The 22,059-nt window shown below is 39.4% G+C and overlaps 2 protein-coding genes across 2 annotated transcripts; one reads left to right on the top strand and one right to left on the bottom strand.

The window, feature by feature from the left end:
* Positions 1–7,591: 7,591 nt before the first annotated feature.
* On the top strand, positions 7,592–11,830 carry LOC307260329 (claudin-7-B-like). The gene is made up of 4 exons (XM_080040541.1): positions 7,592–8,065; positions 10,258–10,422; positions 10,518–10,602; positions 10,812–11,830. The coding sequence occupies exons 1-4, from the start codon at positions 7,843–7,845 to the stop codon at positions 10,972–10,974; spliced, it is 636 nt and encodes a 211-aa protein (XP_079896667.1). The 5' UTR covers positions 7,592–7,842; the 3' UTR covers positions 10,975–11,830.
* Positions 11,831–13,692: 1,862 nt separating this feature from the next.
* npm1a (nucleophosmin 1a) lies at positions 13,693–20,135 on the bottom strand. The gene is made up of 11 exons (XM_080041518.1): positions 19,977–20,135; positions 18,298–18,377; positions 17,468–17,587; positions 17,078–17,171; positions 16,830–16,942; positions 16,680–16,741; positions 15,633–15,690; positions 15,470–15,550; positions 15,207–15,308; positions 14,988–15,062; positions 13,693–14,683 (listed from the first exon to the last, which is right to left on the bottom strand). The coding sequence occupies exons 1-11, from the start codon at positions 20,023–20,025 to the stop codon at positions 14,633–14,635; spliced, it is 885 nt and encodes a 294-aa protein (XP_079897644.1). The 5' UTR covers positions 20,026–20,135; the 3' UTR covers positions 13,693–14,632.
* Positions 20,136–22,059: the final 1,924 nt, after the last annotated feature.

Raw genomic sequence — 22,059 nt, 5'->3', positions numbered from 1 at the left:
TTCTGTGCAGAGACATTTGCCCCAGTAATAAATCCCAAGGAAGCTAAACATAAATTAAGCTAGCTGGTTTCACATTAATTGCAGGGCTAGCTTAATTAAGCTAGTATCAACTCCAAAAATTGTTTCACTGCGGGAGGCCTTTTACATGTAGCCATACTCCCACTGCCTCCCCTTTTCTCTAAATGTGTGCTTTCACTATCCTCCTCATTAGTAAGTTATTGTTGTAGCAGTCTTTGTATTCCTTTGTTTCTTTCTTACAAAAAATTATGTAGCATGATAGCATTTTTCCACAAACTTGGGTTAGCCCGCCATTTGAATCGGTTTGTTATCAACACATGCGTCTGACAGTGCCCCCCTGTGGCAGAGAACGTCAGCATGACCTCCGACTCGGCTATATATTTTTGACATGTAGCCTAAAATACAATTCTCCAAAAAAAGACATGACACGATATGCACTTTGTGTGTTTAATCCGCCAATGTTTTAATTTGTAAGTGAGAATCTAAGCAGAATGAAGAGACTGTGATACAGGCTTTGATTGCTTTTTGTTTAGTTTTGTTGTGGCCAAGCCCGTGGTGGCTAATCAGGAGAACCGACAATATTTAAATTCAGTAGCAGAGAGTATAGGCCTACTGCGCCCTTATTGTAATCAGTGTATAAAAAAATCAAATTACATTGATCATGTGCTGCATTTTTTTGGCTTCATTCATTTGGAAACCGATGAGTGGAATACATGCAATTAATATAGGCTAATACAAATTTGAGCATCCCTTTTGTATTTATCTTTAAGGTCATTCATGAGACACAGAGGTCTTAATCCCTCCAGATGGGAATGCGAGACACTGCCTCATCCACTCCAAAAGGATGCTATGTCATGTGGTGCCTATGTAGGCTATTAAAGGTACAGTATGTATTACAGCATGGTTAAGGTTATGTTTGGATTTGAAGAAACATAATCTAAACTACAGCAGCAAAGTTCAGCTCTGTATCAGCAAAAAAAAAAAAAAAATCAGTTGAATTAGCCTACATTATATTAATAATGTCGGTCATATTGTATGATATGCTAAATTCTATAGCGTACAAAACTATTTCTCAAAATCTAAATTTGACATAGACATAAATCCCAAGATGGTGGAATCGGCTTGGAGATGTGTAGGCCTATATGTCTTTAATGAATTGTAAAACGTTAAAAGCCATAACATTTTGTTAGAAGAAAATGTCCAACTGAATGGTAGATACACTGTGCTATAACAAAGCATTCCTTTCTCCACTTTGATTAGGCCTAATTAGGTTGATGCTCTGGATTTAGAAAAGTAGAAATAAAACTTTGTGATAGTCCAGCTCTCAAATGAAACCATTAATTGGCTGGGCCCATAGAGCGAGCAGTTTGTCTGCTTTTGTGTTAGTGCAGGTCCCTTCTCAACAAGAGGCGGGGGTCACCACAGAGGCCCTGTCTAACCATCACTAAATCATGGACAGCCAAGGAGGTTAAACATCCTGTCTTTACGATTCTGCCTCACTCTGGGAAATCATGGATAGTTGACAGGAACTTACAAATAATATTTCACAGGAACTTACAAATAATATTTCACGTGAACATCCTTTTGATCCACAACCCCATTTCACTGAGCATACTGAAATATGAGAATGTGACAAAATAAATCTTTGAATCTTGATCTTCTCTATCCAACAAGTTCAGGTTGAGCAATATTGCCCTTTCCTGCAGCACCTACATCGCTATACACTTCCTTGTTGCCTGTATAGGGCAGTGCTGAACAAAAGTATCCATAATCCTAGTTATCTCATCCCACACAGAAGTCTTGGATATATATTGACCAAGCTTTACTTGGTAAGCTGTCAACATGGAGGTGATGTTAAGAGCTCTCACCGTCAAGGCAGTAGACTTATAAGCTCTTTCTGTCACTTTCAGTCATGGTGGACTGAAAAGGATGGGAGGGTGGGAGGTTTAGACCAAGTAGCTAACAATCTTGGGTGGAGGATGCGCTACCATCATGGGCTCTGTTGGGGGCAGGCAGGCAGGCCATAGAATGCTTATCTATATTTTCAAAATCCATGGAAGATTCTCCTTGAGCTAGAATATGGGTTTTCGTTCGACGACATTGACATACTCTAGGAATAGCGGGGTCAAGGAGCCTCTGCCATGATGGCGGACAACTGCATTTTCAGCTTTTCGTATGCCCAAACAGGGTCAAATCTGCCGTTTTAGATATCCCCAAAAAGTTTTCTAAGACATGTCTAAGGACATTGACTGTGTTTTAAAATAAGCCTCTGCATAAATACTATGTAAAATACACACAAAAGTGAGTGCCAGTGTTACAGCAAGGTAAAAATGTTGATAAAGGCCAGGGCAAGATGCATCTTGGCGTCTATAAATTAATATTTTTTAACGAAGCTGGGCCAGGAGCTTCCCTTCCAGTCTTTACGCCCGTTTGACTAAACACATCACTGTTCTGGAAGCAATCATTTGTAATGATTATCATTATGTAATATCATGTGCAATTAATATGGGCCCATGGGCTTTTTAGTCATGCACTCCACTGGCAGCTGGCAACCCTGGGGGGAGGGGAAGGGGGGGGGGGGGGGCTTTATTTCATTTGTGTCCCTATCGACATGCACACAACCATGGAGATGAATCTTCATGGACTTCTGAGATGTGGGACTCCAAAGCACTTTTTTTCTGTACACCCTTCATAGTCTGATTTGGCCAAAGATGAAAAGAAAATACTGTAATGGACAATCAGGAGATTATTGGTGTCTTCAAAAATCTTAAATCTGTAATAAACAGTAACATAGTTAACAGGGTAGAACTCTTTAAAACCACACCTTCCTCTTTAGAGACAAACAAACACAGGCTTGCTGATAGAGAGCAAGGAGTTACCTATAACACCTGTATAACCACATTGACTTTCACACCATTGTATTTGATACACAGTTTTACCTGCTAAATGCACTGTAGCCATGGGCCACACTCTCGTTAAATTGGTCATGAACATGCTCAAACTTGGTGTATGACCTTTCACCATTGCCATAATATATTTTTGCATCAATGCTTTATGGTGGTATTATAAATCCACTTAAAAAAAAACAGATAAGTCATCTGTGAGACGGAGAAATGGTGACATCTCAAATACCATATTTTACATTAAGAATTGGCAGAATGTAAGAAAATGGTGGGGAAAAAAACCCCATCAGAAACATCCAGGCGTAACAATGTGAACAGAAAGTGTTCATCATGGTCCGAGATGAACAACATAACATCTGTCTGATCTTCCGAGGCCTCGTGTATCTTGTCAAAGAAGCAGGATTATTTAACCAAACTGCATCAGCTGGATGAATAGCTGCAATTACAGCTGGTTCACAACCGAGCAGTCAATTAAACATTACAATCTCTGTGCTCTAACCGTGGTTAATGGATGACGACTCATGTCCCAAAGCCTGCGATAATTAAGTTACAAGTCATACTTTGGAACAAGCTGAAGTTGAACAGCATTCTGTTCTGAGTGTATTATCGTGTGCTCTGGGCTGTCACTGACTTTAGCAACCAGCTCCCCTTTTGAGACGTGACCCCCAGTCAGGGTCAGACAGCCCTCTTTCCTCCTCTGATCCTCCTTGCTCTTTACTGGTGCATCTCAAATCTCATGGAAGCGTGATTTGTGCATTTATACAAGATTATTCTCAGTAAACCCGCACAGAGAGGAGCTGCTCACACTGAATGGAGCTTTATATTTCTTAATGCAGCGAATGAGGATTAAGGCATTAAACCAAATATAGTTCTCACGATTGCTGGAGGAACCAATTACCCTGAATATGCCCGTGTTTCCATTATAGGCATCTACATGGCAAATTTGAACAAACGTGGGAAAATCGCAACCTTGGAGGATGTATGTGCATTTGCTGCATTTAATCGTGTTCTTTCCAAGTACTTAACGGCAATGATCTTTTGACTATACACATGTCTACTGGTGGTTCCACATGATGGAAAACAATCATAAAGAAAAGTCAATATAAATCTCTGTAGGTGAGGCTAACAAATTATGTGATAAGGATGTATTAGAACCACAGTGGCACACTTTGGACTCCTATAACCAAATTACCATAATTCATATTCCACAGCTTCCATGAGTATTGTTGCTTACCATGCCTATGTTTTAAGGCCATTCTGAATGCAAAAAGGGGTTCCAACCTGGTACCAACAAGTACTGATAATGCTTGTTGTCAAAAATTGTTTTTGTCAAAATCAGCTTTAAGTGGCCGATGAATGTGTATGGCACTTAGGTTACAGTCACTGAGCAAGAGCTACAATGGGTGTATGTCTATAGCTTTGGAGGTAACCACCAGATGACAGCATTGTGCTTTTTTGTTCTGTTTCATCTAGACTCATGTGACCTTTTGTCCCACATCCTGCTCCCTAGAATGATGGTGCAACACTAAGGTCAAAATGATTTAAGTGAGCCGTTACAGTTCAAAAGTTTCTGATGGCCAGGATAAATCCTAATTGGAAAACATCTGACCATGAGAAATAATACAATTGTTAACCACCCCCAAATTATGACTCGAAATATCAAAGGAACTTTTGGGAAAGATCTTCATGCAGGTACTAGTTTTTCTTCTTCAGTGAGATTGGAATACTAGGGAATAGTGTATTTGTTTTAGCAGTAAAGGCGGTAACAGCACCTTTGTTTTTTGGGATGAAACATTCAGCAAAAAAAGCCAAAATCATACTTCAAATATTCATATAATCATTGACTGGGGATTAACCTTTAAGAGCATTGTACAAATAAATGGTGGTAGAGGCCTGACCCAGCTGACCCAGAACGGCCGCACCCTGTGAAGCCCTGTGACAACATTCAAATTGGTCCTTTCAGTGTCGCCTGCTTCTCTCTCTTCAGATGAGTAATGTAAACAAAAAACTAAAACAACCATGAGACAAGCAAAAAGTATTTACTACATACTTTCTGTATCTACCTGCTGATGAGTCAGAGAGTGACTGTGGGTATCCATCTGAAAAGACTCACTGTTGCGCAAGTATCGTGGAACTTTTCAAAACCAAAACAATCGCCTGACATTTTCATGCAGTGCAGTAGTAACCGTGTGTAAAGAAATTCACATGCCTGCGCTTGTAGAAGGAAATTGCTTTGGGAATGGCATATATTGCTTGGATAACGGGTGGTGCTGATTTAAAACCGGTTTGACTGGTCAGGTAACAGAATTAACTCCCAACTGTGACTTTGAACCGTACTGTACAGCACAGAATTAAGTCAAAAGGAACACCGATTTTTACATGCACCACTAAGACTGAGTAGCATGTCCCTGACATCAAATGATTTACCACTATACACATTCATATGTAAATCCAAGTTTTAATTTGAAAATCAAGTTGAAATGAAATTCTCAAGCAATAAAAGTAACAGCTATACTGACATGGTGTATAAGACTCTACCTCTATCAGGTTTTAAACTGACATCAGTGCCCGGGGATTTCCTCTCATCTAGTCATGGTGTTACAGTCAAATGATCAGGCAAACTGTCATTCTGAAAACAGTTCTTCCTCTGGGAACAGTGGAAGTGAAACTCCCACTCTGAACTTCCTGATTCTCTTACATCTCCACAGTTTGCCAGTGTGGAATAGAAACTAATGGTAACATAACATTCAGTGAAACACAAAAATTATTTACAAGACACATAAAAAGAAGTTCTGTTTTTTTTCCATTGTTAACTGCATCAGCCATGAAAAGTGTTTAAAGCGGAAGTGAGGGTTATAGACAAAGAGTCATAAGTGGGAGCTGACTGGTTCGGACACATTCTATAGACTAGTGAGTGGTATGTACTGGAAGGTGCCTTTATCAAGGACACTGTTGTCTGTCTTTTCCCCATGTTTCAGTCATACATTCTGCGGTCTAAAACTAAATAAATACAGTATCAGGCATCAGATTACTCACAACCAGACTGTAACGGTGGTAAATGATGATTTGTTGGAAATATTACATCTGTTGTACTTATTCATTAGATGTTCTATGTGTTGTCATAATGACAGGATCCATCAGTGCTCACTACTCTCCCACCTACAACTGCGAGCCACTCCTGCAGCCGTTTGTTGATTTTCCTGGATTCAAAATGTACCTCCTCCGAGGCAGAGTGGAGTTCAAGACAATGCAGCTGACCTAGGGCAGAGTACACGCTTCAGTCAGTGCAGTGTACAGAGAGCCATTTAATCTGACCTGCATCACAAGCACATGGCAACAATTCTTTGTTAAATATAGGATGTCATACATCCTATATTTGTATGACATTTGTATGACATCCTATATTTGAGAAGAAAACATGTTTGTCCATTTGTGTATATTGAAAACTATGTATTATTTTTTGTGTTTAATTATAACTGAACTTAGAAATTCAAATGATAAAAATAAAAGAAATTCACAAAAACCTGAAAAGGAATGCTGGAATGGTCTGTGATCACAATACACAGTGCAATATTTGATTTGCCTCATCATGTCTCCCAACAATATAATTCAAATTGTAGGGACCTTAATCATCCATTCAACTTCCACTTACGTTAATGCAACTTCCCATTTTGGCACTTATGCAGAGCCAAAATGTTGTCAAGCCAACAGGCCTATGCATTTATTATAGCAGAAGCAAGGCCCTCTCCTTGTTGCTCTCTATTAATTAAATTACGTGAACAACATTACATATAGTAGTATTAAAAATACTTGTGTAGGACTCACAATGGAGCTTCTCCATAGTAGGAGTCTGGTATTTTGAGATCTTGCACATTACAAGATATAGCCTATGTATTGTGTCACTTCATATTGTAGCATACCTGATGCATTATTGTTGTAATTGATTGTATAAAAAGTGAAAAACCAATAGGCTATATTGCGAAATGCTACACATGGCTCTCAAGCGTATTTATAATCTCAACATTCAAATGATAAACTTCAGATGTTTTTTCTAAAATCTTAATTATCATAAATAATACAAATCAAATCATTATTAGCCAATTTATTTGTCTTTCTATCTTTCTATGTTAACCAGGTCCAAGTGGCATATTTATTACCTTTTTAATCGTGTGAAGCACTTGTGAATGTTGTTTCTGTAAAGGTGCTATAGCCTAAATACACTTATCTATCTATCTATCTATCTATCTATCTATCTATCTATCTATCTATCTATCTATCTATCTATCTATCTATCTATCTATCTATCTATCTATCTATCTATCTATCTATCTATCTATCTATCTATCTATCTATCTATCTATCTATCTATCTATCTATCTCTCTCTCTATCTATTTATCTATCTATCTCTATCTCTCTCTCTCTCTCTCTCTCTCTCTCTATCTATTTATCTATCTATCTATCTATCTATCTATCTATCTATCTATGTTTTGTAAATAGATGTATTTATTTATCACCATAAGGGTATGCGTTTCAGGAAACTGACATCATGAAACTTCAGGTGTTCTGACGCTTACGGCGGATGAGTCGAAACTACGTGCGCGTTCCCTCCCACCTGTAACAGAAACCGCCTAAAAGAGCTCGCGCCCGCTACCAGCTCCTCATTCAAGGCGCGGCAGAGCAACAGGTGCGTGGACAATCAACGAGAGAGTTGAATTATAGCCGTCATCTGCCTTTTTATTTCCAGAAATTCAGGGAGTACGCCAATAGATAATAACAGAGGAGCGAACTTTATCAGCAAGAAAACACATTTAAAAAGTAAGGAGTGGGTTTTTTTGTTGGCTACCTTCAAAGCAGGTGGACGTCGTCTATTGATTCGCCGTCGAGTCGTTGAAGGAGAAGTAGAACAAGAAGAAGTGGAAAATGGCCAACTCGGGTCTGCAGATTTTGGGATTCGCCCTAGCCCTCTTGGGCCTCATTGGATTGATAATTGGCACCATTCTGCCGCAGTGGAAGATGTCTGCTTACGTTGGGGACAACATCATCACGGCGGTGTCCATGTATGAAGGACTGTGGATGTCCTGCGCCTTCCAGAGCACGGGCCAAATCCAGTGCAAGGTGTACGACTCCATCCTGCAGCTCAACAGTAAGTCAACCAGTTTTCAGTTGGGTTGTTAGGCATCTGTCGTCGAAGTTCTTGCATTTTTGAAACGAAGAGTTCAACATGTAAAATGTGTGTATTTTTTATTTAGGCTAAAATGGGTGGGGCCTTTTTTTTTTTAAACTTGTTAAACTTTTTTTAATGTAGGCCTATAACTGATTTTACAAACCAAGGTTATTAACCGGTGTAGGCCTACCTTTTTTATTCAACGTTAAACAGGAAATGATGTAACCAACATGCATGCACCTGTTGAACAAAGACACTTGTAACGTTTTCCCCAGGTCGGTTCTCATTTGTCTGTTCACAACTCTTCGCTGTTAACAGATTCCTGTAATTTGGCCGAACCGGTTCTGTCACTTATTAACTCCCATCTTATTCTCTGAGACCAAGTTATTTGGTTTAAAGCACGCAGTATAAGGCCTCACTTCACCTGCACTGTGCAGCAGAGCAGCTTCGTGGCTCAGTGCTGACAAATTATTTCCACTGCATAGGTTTGTATAGTGTGCGTTCACACTTTTTCACTTTAGGCAATGATTGTCATGTATCCATTGTGCAGTAGACTACAGCTCGGCGCAAACCCCCACAGTGTAGGAATTGCATTACACAGCACAGGTAGTTACAGGTTAAACAACACCTGCATGGGCCACTGTTTAGTCAACAGGCCTAAATACCAGCCCCGCAAACGGTTGCTTTGTCTTTAGCCTATGGGGTGTCATGTTAACACAGACATTCCTTGCTTCGTTTTGGGCCCACGAATGTTGAGTTTCATACACTGTGGAAGAGTGACAAATGCAGCATTTAGTTCAAATGTTCCATATGTTTTATCTCAACACCTACATGAAGACACTTCAAATCACTACAAAAGGCCCTGCTTCCAGGCTTTGGTATGCCACATAGCATGCATTCACACCTGTGTTGGTTGGGATTGGTTCAGGGAAATGCATTACACTGTTACATGTGTCTTCATTAGTAATCATGTTGCTAATAAGCAAAAGAAGAAAAGTTAATTGGAGGAAAAAATATACATTTTCTGTTTTTGAAGTCCCAAACCTAAAGTTCATGATATCATTCGTCTTTATGACCTTTTTATCTGTTATCTTATAGCAGTGGCTAAATGGGTCAATGGTAGCAGACAGTTGTGTCCTTCATTGTACATAGTCTGACTCCTAATTACATTGATTGACAGACTGCCCCCGGGCATTGACTGCCTGAATGTCATGAGAGGAGTGGTTTTTGCTTATTGCCCCTCCCTGTGTGTTTATCGTGACTCACCTTTTTATTCTGTAAAATGCACAAAGAGATGCAAGTTACTTTTTAACTTCTGAGTTAAAAATTCACAAACTGTCCATTTCCTCCAAATTCCTCGTATAATTTTCTTTATATTTCTGCTGCATTTCTTTTCTGTGTTGACTTATCAAAACATTTGATAAAGTATCGGCAGTACAATGTGCCTTATCGCCTCTTCAAACACGAACATAACCCCACTTTGATAAAGATTGTGTGATTTTATAGCTGTGGTTAGATATGGAGCTAGTGAACAAATAATGGCTCACTTTTCTGAAATTACTCCTCCAAATCTACGGACACAAACCAGAAGTTCTAGAGACAACTTTGAAAAGCGTGACAACTATATTCTGAACCTTTTTATTTTATTGAAACACCGGGCATTTTTCACATTCTAGAGCGCGCCTGTGTCTTTTTGTATGGTAGTTTGAAGCTGCAATGTACACCTGCTGAAAAGCGGCCTGCAAGTTCCTGAAATTGGGAGTGTCTTCCTTAGAATGAAACCTGAAACCTGGTCAGACCTGTTTCTGTCTTGCACACACACAAACCCAAGCAGCAACTCCCCCACCCCCCCAGCGTTCCCTTGGACTTCCGGTTAGAGCCAGTTTCTGTGGAGCGTTGTTAAAGGGAGCGGCAGTGACACAAGAGACAATAGCCACTCTGTTTACGCTGCTTTTTTTTTGCCCAAAATGGTGGCCTCAAAACATTTGATAGAAATGTTATTACCCAACATTCACTGCAACTTTTTTGTTTGTCTAATTGTTTTTTCAGTGGTGAAGCTTGTTTTCGTCTTGCCACACCCTTAGACCTAGTCACTAATTGCTAGTGGTAGTAACTATTAAATCCTTGTGAAAATGTCTTGTGTATTAACCCTATCCTGTCCCCTCATCCAGGTGCCCTCCAAGCAACCCGCGCTCTCATGATCGTGAGTATTATCGTAACAGTAGCTGGCCTGGGCGTAGCCGTCATGGGAATGAAGTGCACCAACTGTGGAGGAGACGACAAAACTCGCAAGTCTCGCATTGCCATGACTGGAGGCATTGTCATCCTGATAGGAGGTAAGAAGCAATTTTATCTTGACTTTTTTTGGTTAGTCTCTTCTCCTCCTGGCCCCTTAACAGTTTCAATAATCTTTTTCTTTGCTTTCCAACAGCTTTGTGTTCCATTGTCGCCTGCTCTTGGTATGCTCATGACATCATCCAAGCCTTCTACAACCCTTTCACCCCTGTCAATACCAAGTAAGTACATGAGAAATCTTAACCTTTTTAATGCATTTTTTTTTAATTGAATTAAAATGTATTGATTTTTAAATACCAATTAGTTGTCTGTTTTGTATCCATACATGTACATGTGTTCAACCCATCTCTAGTGCTGCTGCTGATTGTTTTGTGTCAGTTGAAGCTGCGCTGTCATTACATTCCACTTACTGTAATTTCCCTTCCTGCAGGTATGAGTTTGGTTCTGCCATCTTCATTGCCTGGGCTGGAGCCTTTCTGGCAGTAATTGGTGGTGCCATGCTGGCAGCAACCTGCCCTAAAACATCAAAATCCTCCTCACCCAAATATCCCATGGCCGTCTCCAGACCGGCCAGCAGCAAGGAGTACGTTTGAACCAGACACAGCTCCATGTTAGAGGCTGAAGGAACACTTTGACATTCATGCTAGTCCAACTCAGTTACGAAGATGTATCCCAGGAGGTGCTCGGAACCTGTTTTTTTTTTATTTCATTTTGTATTTTAGTTCTGTCAGGGCTTCTCTGTGATGTTACTGTTATATTTTATTATTTTAACAAAGACGTACACATTTTAAATAATTGCTGTTTACTTCTTGAAGCGCTCACTTGCCCAGCCCAATCTGCCAGTGCTTAGTGATTTGTATACTGTGTAGTATACTATTCACTTTGCTGACCGCTGTAAAGCACAAAGTTACAAATGAGGTGAAACACCCCTGATGATATGCAACTTGGAATGTAGAATATGCTTCACATGCTACTGTGTACATTGTGTTTTGTAAAATGGTTTGAATGCACGGCATGGAATCAGATATGGACAACCCGAACACCATTATTACTGGTTAGGCTGAATGCATAATAGTTCATCTGGCAACTGAGAAGAAATGTGCTACCATAGTTTCCATGTATTTGTGCCTTATTTATGTGAACACAAGTAATTCATTACCACTGTAAACCATTTTGATATCAAGTGCTGGAGTACAATTGTAACTATTTAAATTGCTGTAAATAAATTCCTTTTAATCAAATTGCCAATGTTTAGCTGATACACACCCAGTAAGACAGATGTTGACCTGTTCTGCAGTATGTGACTGGGATTTGCTTATTGCTCCTGTACTAGTTTTTAGTCATTATACATGTTGCTGTACAAATCAACTTCATACATTTTTTTTTAAACTTTTTAAATTGTCCTTTGCAAAGTTTCTGTTGTACATACAAATAAAAGTGGAAAATCTACTGTTTCTGGCTTGTGGAAATACATATGCGAAACAATAACTACTTTTTCATTCAATCAAAATGAGAAGCTAGAATGTTAATATATTTTCAGGGAAGGAAAACAAAATAGAAAGTTTAAAACAAAGAAATGACCATACAATGTAGATGAAATACAAGCTCTGCACAATAATAAAGTATGATTTTGTTAACTGGTTAAAGGCCTACTTCACCGGTTTGAATATGAAGGTGTATTGAATTCTGAGATCCTATGTAGTATAAATGTGCAAAAATAATTGAAATCGGTTCATCCTAGCCTGAGAAAAGGCAGAAAGAGTGTTTTTTTTAACCCTATATTTCTCTTTCTCGTGACATCACAGAAAGAGAAATATAGGGTTAAAAAAAAACGTACTTTGTAAATATTACTGTGATGTCACAGTAAAAGACATCACAGTAATATTTACAAAGTACGTTCTTTTTTAACCCTATATTTCTCTTTCTGTGATGTCACGAGAAAGAGAAATTTAGGGTTAAAAAAACACTCTTTCTGCCTTTTCTCAGGCTAGGATGAACCGATTTCAATTTTTTTCGCACATTTATACTACATAGGATCTCAGAATTCAATACACCTTCATATTCAAACCGGTGAAGTAGGCCTTTAACATGCTGTGAATATGACACCTGGCATGTACACCCCTTTTAAATATGAACACACTTCCTTCAAAACGACAGTGTTTTGGTATTTAAAAATGTTTGAACAAACATGACAGACTGGTTGCATATGATTTTGCTATTGAGACATCTGAAATCATCATGGCCTGTATTCTGGCTGGAAGCCATCTTCTGTTGGCTTGGAGGGTACACAGCATTATAATGGCACACGTAATGAAGGTTCCTTTGGTTCTATTGCCACCTTGTGGTGTGTTTGAGTAACTGCTGTTATTTGGGGTAAACGCTATGCACTGAATGGGTGGATATAAGTGTAGCACCTTCTTAATAGTATTCTATGCTTGCTCAGGTCTGCCTTTTGGATCCATTTCCAGTTGTGAAAGGTAATATTTCACAATAGCAGAGCATTTGCACCTGAATTCACCTTATTCTTCAAGTCTTAAACACCATCTCATCTCATGTCATCATATGCCTGAGACCCGGCAAGGTCTTGCTCTAGTTCTCCTTTTCCTCTGTTCTCATTCTCACTGCCATTCTACAATCTACAAGTGATAAGTTATAACCTAATGATTATGGCCAAAGTGTCTGACCTCAGTCTGCATCTGTGCTATAAACTAACACAATGAAACCAACCTGGGTACTTCTTTCTTCTGTTACCATAAGATGTTATGTCTACACTGTGGTGTGCTTTGAGGAAACTTGCTTTATGGGCAGAAAGTCTCCCTTAAGGAATAGAAAACCGTTTACCACGTCATGTTTGCACTCTTTATTTTTCGATATTATACCCGTAAACAAAGATGTTTTATCTTTTTGTCCTGCTGACAAGCACATCTGCTGTGTTTTGATTCTAAAATGACAAAGTAGCCTACACTAAGATCGCCAAATGTGTTAAATAACCAAGTCCCATAATGCACAGGAGCATTCAGTGATGTTGTAAAGTGTATCTTATGACTGTCAGAAGCAGATTACATCTTAAGAGTTGATGTTGGGCTAACAATGACTGCCAATTACATCATGATGTAAAGACAATCACAAGTTGTACAAAATAGTTTGGTGGCTCATTTCTTTAATTGTCGTGGAAAGTGAGAATGTAAAAGCACACCTCTTTTATGTAACTACTTTCTGCAGCCTTATGCAGAGGGAAATGTTGAGGAAATAAACCAAGTAATACAACATTCAAAAGATACCAAGGATTCTACACTGGAAACCCAAAGAAACACAAGACAAATTCTCTGCTGGACATTTTATTAGTCAGCAGATTGTTGCAAATAACAAAAATAAAACTGAAGAAAACGAACTGAATCTTCAAATTGGGTAAAACTTATCAGTTGTCATTGATAAGGAACAAAACACTGGCAGGTCTTCATATCTTTTATTTAATCAATCCATGGATAGTCAATCCAAACCCATAGCAAATTTTATGTCGTACAAACTTGCACTACATTTCTTGAGAACATGGAATGATATTCTGCTAGAAAAGGCCTCATGCATGGACACATGGGAAATTCTCGTAACATCTTCCTGATTTGTTAAGTCATAAGAACTTGTTTTATTATTAAAAAAAAAGGGAAAAAGGAAACAGACCAGATTTATACTGTATGGCTGATATTGCCGGACGGTAGAAATATGAAAAATGACACGTTTCAAACAGAAACCAGGTGGACAATTTGTTCTCATGGTATAATTACTTCTGGAATCTCACAATAGCATAAACATTCACATTTCAAAAAGTGCACAAAGTTTTTCTTTATATTCATGGTGCTACTACACAGCAACTTCGGGACTTAAAAATGCTGGCAGCCAAAATATTTGCTTTACCAGATGTTTGAGCTGATGTGTTGCTAGTCTTATGTGCTTTTAACTATGTGTAATAATTGTATGCTTTTTCATTGTCCCTACATGGAGCCAAATCAATGTCTACTGAATATATAAAAACACATTAAGATCGCCTCCATACTCGGGTTCCAACAATCTAGCAAGAATTGTATTTACACGGATGAAAATGTGTAAGTTGGTTCTCTTCATACAGGAGGGACAGATGGAGCTGGACTACACTTAGAATCAGAGAATGAGGCCCTGAGATTGGCTTCAGAAGGTTTGAGAGGTGCTATGGGTACAAACACGTCATAAAAAGAGACAATAAAACTACGCAGACAGTTATTTCTCATCCTTTACAGTTTGTCTCCACTTCCACATCTCGGCCACGATCTGAAAAAAAAAGAAAAAAAAGTTAGTTAGTTTAAATGGTGACAAGCTGTGTCATTCTTAAACATTGGAGCCCCCTAGTGGTAGGATCTAAAGATGGCAAATAAGTTTAAAAAAAAAAATGCAGGAGAACTGAGAAATTAGTTGCACCAATATGTTAGCATGCCTTTCCAAAACTTTTTTCTATTTAATTTAAATAAAATACGTAACTACCATAATATTTAGTTCAGAGATTAATTTTGCAAGCTAATTTAGCACAACAATGGGTGCCGGAGAGATTGGCTGGAAGCGTAAAGGTGTACTGTACCTTTTCATCTGAGATTTTATAACCGTTCTTCAGAAAGTTCTCAAACTTGGGCTGGAGTTTAGGTAGTGATACTCCCTGTAAAATGGAAAGAACAACAAATAAGCAAATCTGCATTCTCTCACCATGTATTTGTTAAATTTTATGCATTTTCCAATGGAGGAAAATGTCAGTAATGAAACATTAGCGAGATATTCGAATAAATAAAAAAATGTCACAAACCTTCTTGACGCACTCCAGCATCTTGGCTTTGACCTCAGGAAGTGTTAAAATGACTGGTGGGGGTTTAGGCGACTTGTCGCCCTTTGCTTTTGGGGTATTTCCCTATGAACAACATTATGTTTAAATATTAGGAAAGAGAAGTTAAACGGTATAAGAGGAAACTTTAAAAAAGGCATGTATAACCTTTGAATTAATTATTATACAGAGTGCATCTAAAAATGGTTAAGTGGGGAGAAAATTGCAGTTAATGAGCCAACGGTTACCTGTTTCTTGGCTGGAGTGTTGGGTTTTGGACTCTTGCCATTCTGAGCAGGGGCTTGTTTTTTGGTCGGCGTTGGCTTGGCCTGTAAAATATACGCTGCTGTTAGTAAGAAACGACTAACAGCTCATTCAGCTCTCACATACTGCATGGAAGAAGTGCTTTACCTTAACAGGTGTGTCTTCTTCCTCGCTCTCCTCGTCTTCCTCATCATCGTCATCATCCCTACCAAAAATAAAAATAAAATCAGAAAGGGAAGCATCCAATGACAAAGTGATTTTCATTCATCACAAATACATTAAGAAATCATCAAGAACCGACAGGTTTGTTTTCCCCAGTGTTTATCAAAACGTTTACTCTAACACAAACAATGCTCTTTCCATGCACTGCGAGCAGTTTGTCTTTTGCAAGAAAACTGAAGCATAAATTAGATTCATATCGCGCCACGAGTCTCATCATCACGACTCATTGCCTGACTTTGATAAATCGCATAAATTGAAAAACTAACATTTCCCTGTTGTCTGTAATGATGCCAAACTAGCTTTATTAAAAGCAGGTTAGGTGTGTTGTGCCAACATAGAACTTTATTGTTTCTTAGCTAGCAGCACAACTACAAAAAGGTACAAACAAGCAAAGTCATTTTAATTTACAGAAAAACAACTTTGATCCAAAAGGAACACCTCCAAACCTAACATGGAACAACATTTATCAAATATACAAAGGCAGGTTAACAAAAAGCATCAACACCTTCCAGTCAGAGGTACACTCACTGCCAAACACAAAAGCAACCCTTTACATTGTGTTAGACAGAAGTATGCTGGCATCATGACAAGCAGATTCAGGTTCATGTCCAGCAGGACAGTGACATACGCAAGCTGTGCCTGTCTGAAGTCCAAGGGAAAGAGATGCCTAACCCTTTATAGTTACTAGCATTCAAAATAATGAATCTTTCGAAACATCCGAGAGGACGACAAGCCTAACATGTGGTACTAACACGAGAATTCCCAGGGATATTTAAAAAAAGATGGCACCATTTGTTTTTTTAAATGTGGCATGAAGCTATTAAATTGAACTAATGTTTAAGTATTTTAGATATCACTCGATTTAGGGTGATGCAGCTTGAACAGAATAGCTTTGACTGTGTAATGGACCTCACTGTGTTTGAATGTATGCAATGAAAAAGTTCAGTCTAGAATGTGAAGCTGGACACTCACTCATCATCTTCATCATCATCGTCACTGTCGTCATCATCCATCATTTCCATCTTCATCTTTTTCTGTGTGGAGGTAAAAACAACAAGTTAAATCTGGTCTCTTCAATTTGGACAGATCTGAAACCAAAACAGTAAACCATGTCAAACCTACCTGAGACTTTTTGGCAGGGGAGGGGGCGGGTCTTTTCTTTGATGTTGGGACATCTTCCTCTTCCTCCTCTTCTTCTTCTTCCCCCTCATCAAAAGACTCATCAGCCTCCATCACTTTAAAGAAACATTTAGAAATGTTAAGGCTAGTGTCAAACAAGTTAATGATGCATAAACATACGCTGGAAATCAAGAAATAACTATGTTTCCAGACCAGTTTAAATAACTGTAGACCCTTGCAATAATACTCACTGACGAGGTGTTGTCCACTGATGTGGATGGGACCTGAACCCGACTTCAGACGGAAGATTGCCGGGGGTGTGATTGTGAAGCCACCGAGACACACCTGCAACAAGACACACATCAGCATGTTGTACAGTGTAGAAAAGGTGCACTCTACATCCACACAGTAGGTAGGGTTGGGCGGTGTGGTCAAACTCGTGTCACGGTATAAGTAATTTATATCACGATATACTACTTTTCACTTTAAATTCAATCAATTAATGGCATAAAGAGCTGAATTTAAAGATGAAGTGAACTTATTCTTCTCCTGGGCTGATGTTGGGCCATAGTAGCACAATTTGACCGAAACAATAAAACCTGACACAATGTTGTACATCTGACATGAAGACGTTTACTTACAGTGGGCAGGGTGGAGGGCTTGAGCGAAACCAGTGCCGCTTTGATTGTCTGACCCTCTGCGTCTTGTCCTTCCACCTCCACCATGTGAAGCTCATCCTTAGTGCTGGGGTCCACACAGGCCTAGAGAGGGCAAGGCAACAGTCTACGGTCAAGTTCAGTGTGATTTCACAGGCAACCCGTTTGCCTCTGGTCACACACACAAACGTGGGATAGCCTGTTTGCTTCCGTTTGTTTATGATGTCAAAGTGTGCCACGGGAATCGTAGTTAATACACAATATGTTTTTCTTTCATAGATGCGTTCTGACCATAATATAATATACAGCACTTTGATCTACAGTTTCCACTCGTTTGACACCATTAAATGGCATTGAGGGTCCAGTTAAAAGTCTATACTATCCGTGCTGGATTGTGAGCTCTTTGTAACATTTATATAAAAAAATAATAATAAAAAAAAATGCATATGCTGTTCTGGCTATCAGTGTAGGGGGCCCGAATGTAAAACCTAAAGGGGACTTTATTCTCCAGATGTTCATTCCTCTGAAGCTGCTGATAGAACACTATTTATTTAGCCAGTCATGTGGCACCATGCCCCTTTTTTAATCACTTCAGGCTAGTACTTGTCCCCGTGTCAACAGGTGCAATGGCCATACAATCGGTGTAACGGTTGCCCATGTGGTGTCCTTGAATTTCCCAGTATTAAAATTCCTTATAACACATACGGGTAAACCAATACAAAGGAGGAATATATTCCAAATAAAATACCTGCCACGTTACAATTAAATACATGTTCTAAGGCCCATGTGAAGCCTTAACGTCTCATGGTACTTACCATCCTTAGATCTAGCTGATGCTCAAATTCGTCATCCTCGGGGTTGAACACCACCTCCTTTCCGGCTTCCAGAACGCACCCTAAAGAAGAGATTTCAAAATAACAAATAAATTAACTTGGCCACAACAGTTAAAGCTCCCATATTATACACTTTTCGGTTCTATTATACACCATATTATATGGTCTTAGTGGTCCCTAATACATTTTTCTTTAATTGTTTGCTGAAAAAAACTTTCAGATAATTTATTATACTATGCTGATGTTCAGCTAATCTCACAATGGCCTATTTTTAAAAAAAGAGTTGCAGGTCCCCTCGTAAATATACAATCTTTGAGCTCCCCCCGCCCCCTGTCCGGAAGCGAAGCCAGATACGCCTCGCCCTCTGTCTGTCAGGGCCGTGGACCAATAAGAAATAGGGGTGTGGGCTGCACAGTGGAAGCTTCTGGCTTTACGGTTTGTGAGGTCAGAAAAGGGGATAATTCTGACTGGAGTGTTTTTGGGGGGAGGGGTGGGGGTTTCAGAAAAGGGGAGAGTGAGAAAAGGAGAGATGGTTATTTTTTTTGATATTTTGGCAGTCTCTAGGCACACCGTGGACGCATGGATATGTTGGAACACATTTAAAAAGTGCATTTAGCATAATATGGGACCTTTAAGGCATACAAACCGAGAATGTAATATGTGATAAAAATAATAATGCTATACTAGAAATGCACACAGGGGGGCGCTATAAGGACTACTGATGTGCGTGTCCCCACATGGCCTCGGTGCACTGTGAGCCCCCATCAATTATGAGGGTAAAATCATGTCACTGAAAACATTGTGGTGAAAAGTCAGCACAGTAACTAGTGGGGTCTGCGTGGTGCTTTCCAACAAATACCATGTCACTGTGTACTTATTAAATAGTGTTACAATACACTTTGATGAAGTAAAAGCCACTATGTACAGCAAAGTAAACTGTCTGTGCTGTGCATGGTGGCTTCACACTTCTCAGATACCATACATCCATTTCCATCCCTCGTCTTTCTGGAGCACTATACTATACAACACAGCTCTACTCATTTCCATATGGTCAGAATTTGAGACTCAAAAGCACAATAAGGCTTTACTATTTCCCCACGTCTATTGTGTGTTCAATCATGATCTATATCAGATTTTAATGTATAAAAGAGGCCTGTAATTCAATGCATCTTTTCATCTCACGAGGACCGCACGCGGTGAAACCTGGTTTGAACCCACGTTGACACGGCTTCCGCCCACGAGCGCCTAACTGTGGTCGAATTTGAATTCTTATCATTCAGTTAATCACAATGAGATGTAAATTACAATATACATCTATTCCCGGGTCTAGTAGGGGGAAAGGAGAATCAAAAATCAACATTGTTCCTATAAGACGGGCGCCGCCATGTTGGTAGTCAAACACGTGTATGCTGCTAAGCAATATGTCCATGCTGGAAAACCGCGCCATTCACTGGGTAGCTCTCGTTAGTCCTGTTCAATATCGCAATGAATATTAACACAAGACATAACATGTTGACTGGTTTAACCTAACAGTTGGGATAGTTCCTTACATTACAGCCACAGCGTGTTCTTGTCCGGATATCATAAGTCAAACACGAGGGCAAGTATAATGTTAAACAGCGTAAAATCACACAGTAGGCTACATATAGAAGTTCTCTCACCGTAGAGGAAGGTCTGTGGCGCCATGGGTCCCTCGTCCATCCCGTTCATCTCTTCTGTTTTACAGTAAAAGGCTGACAACCTACTTCTCTGTCTGTGATGGAGAGAACAACCAAGTCCTGCTGGTAACAACTAGCCACTAACTAACGTGGTAGCTGGTCGTGGTACCTCTTCCTTAACAGTTATTTTCGCGGATGTCAAACACCGAATTGGCTCATTACCGCCACCTACTGGTGTGGCGGGTGACATTTGAAGTTTTACTCTAATTCGACTTTAAAAATAAATAAAAAATACTACTTTTGTTGTCTGAGATAATGAAATAATATTTGATTGCACTTATATATGTATTATATTATACATATGTTGTATTATATATATAAAAACACACACAACACACACATACACCATGCACATTTACATACAAGAAAATACCACTTTAAAGTAAAACACCACTCAATTTAGGAATTTACATTTTTATTTTATGGCTTAGAATTATTTTATGTTTTTAAAATTTACAGTAACAACTCTGTTTTCCAAACCACAATATCAGACACCAGAGGCTGTGATGCCATACTGACGTACCATACAGCAAAAAAAATTGCTCCACCATCAGAAAAATGGGCATGATGAATATCTTAGTACTTAAAATATCCTTTCTGAGCTTTGTGCTATCGTTGTACCTTAACACACACACACACACACACACACACACACACACACACACACACACACACACCCTGACTCACAGAAAACCATCTGTAGGGGTCACCATGTTCTGTCTGCACCATGTAGCCTACGTCAGTTTGGCATCACAGATTTGGCTTGGAGGCAGTGCCAAATGTTCCCTCATACAGATGGAGCAGTCCTCTGAGCCATCTGAACAACACATTCCGAGACTGACATTCAGCCGTATGATCCCTGCCAGAATAATCTGAAACACTCATATTTCTTTAGTATGGCCATGTTTCTTGTATAATGAATTAGCCACTGTATGAGCGAGATCAATGAGGTTGTGCCACACACATATTTTACTTTCGTCACTGGCGCCATCTCCGAGTTGCAGAGTCCGTCCCAAGTGAATTTAAAGATTTTGGTTTACAAGCCCAATGTCTTTGTTTTTACGGGCACTTCATCATGAGACTCAAAATGTATGCACACTTTTCACAATAGTTTTACATTTTTGATTTTTGACAACACACCACAAGAAGGAGAGCAGCAGGTGAAAATATAAAATAAATAATTAATACATTTAGTCTTTTCTTTCATATAAATCCAAGTTGCAACATAGAGACAGAAAGACAGGCGCACACACACACACACACACACACACACACACACACACACACACACACACACACACACACACACACACACACACACACACACACACACACACACCACATAAAACCCCATGAAATGTAGAGTTTACAAATTGTTTGACTCCCTACTGTTAACTTTAGTCAGACACTTGACAATAAGCAGCAGCCAAGCGACAGCCAAGGTCAACAGGGGTCACTACGACCAGTGGAACCAACACATGCCATTTGAAATATACCATATCTGTCCACCACTAGATGTTTGAGATCAGTGCAGAAGAATTATGGCCAAATTCCCATAGCAAATTTGACAAACGTTTGAAGATAAATCAAAACATTTTGCAACAGCATGCAATTATTTTTGGCAAATAAAGAAAAAATAATGGCAAAAAAACAAAATAAATTCGGCTGGTTGAACAATAGCTCTTGCTGGTTGGGAGCAGCCTTGTAATATAGGGAAGTCTTTTTCTTTAACGGGCCAAAGACGGGAGAGAGAGCGATGTCTTTTAAGTCCAAGTCTGTCACATCAGTCACTTTGTAATTGAGTGGGGAAATTAAACAATGCAGGAAGGCAAAACTAAATCCAGTTCAATCCCTTCATTCGGATCATTGTGGGTCGTATGCAGGCCACAGCAGGAAAAGATATAGGAAGAGGAGGAGAGACCGGATGTATTGCACATATGCACACACAAGCACACACACACACGCACACACACACACACAAGCACACACACGCACACACACACACACACACCACACACACACACAC

Source organism: Ammodytes marinus, assembly GCF_949987685.1.
Source record: "Ammodytes marinus genome assembly, chromosome: 14".
Classification (NCBI taxonomy): Eukaryota; Metazoa; Chordata; class Actinopteri; order Uranoscopiformes; family Ammodytidae; genus Ammodytes; species Ammodytes marinus.
Note: the sequence above shows the minus strand (reverse complement) of the source record. Positions and strands in the feature narration are given on the sequence as shown.

Excerpts from the sequence above, each read along its gene's own strand:
- LOC307260329 (XM_080040541.1), top strand. The coding sequence starts at position 7,843 with ATGGCCAACTCGGGTCTGCAGATTTTGGGATTCGCCCTAGCCCTCTTG. Across the intron at positions 8,066-10,257 it reads CTCCATCCTGCAGCTCAACA|GTGCCCTCCAAGCAACCCGC; the intron begins GTAAGTCAACCA and ends CCCCTCATCCAG. Across the intron at positions 10,423-10,517 it reads CATTGTCATCCTGATAGGAG|CTTTGTGTTCCATTGTCGCC; the intron begins GTAAGAAGCAAT and ends GCTTTCCAACAG.
- npm1a (XM_080041518.1), bottom strand. The coding sequence starts at position 20,025 with ATGAACGGGATGGACGAGGGACCCATGGCGCCACAGACCTTCCTCTAC. Across the intron at positions 18,378-19,976 it reads GCCACAGACCTTCCTCTACG|GGTGCGTTCTGGAAGCCGGA; the intron begins GTGAGAGAACTT and ends TCTCTTCTTTAG. Across the intron at positions 15,063-15,206 it reads TGCTGGAGTGCGTCAAGAAG|GGAGTATCACTACCTAAACT; the intron begins GTTTGTGACATT and ends TCCATTTTACAG.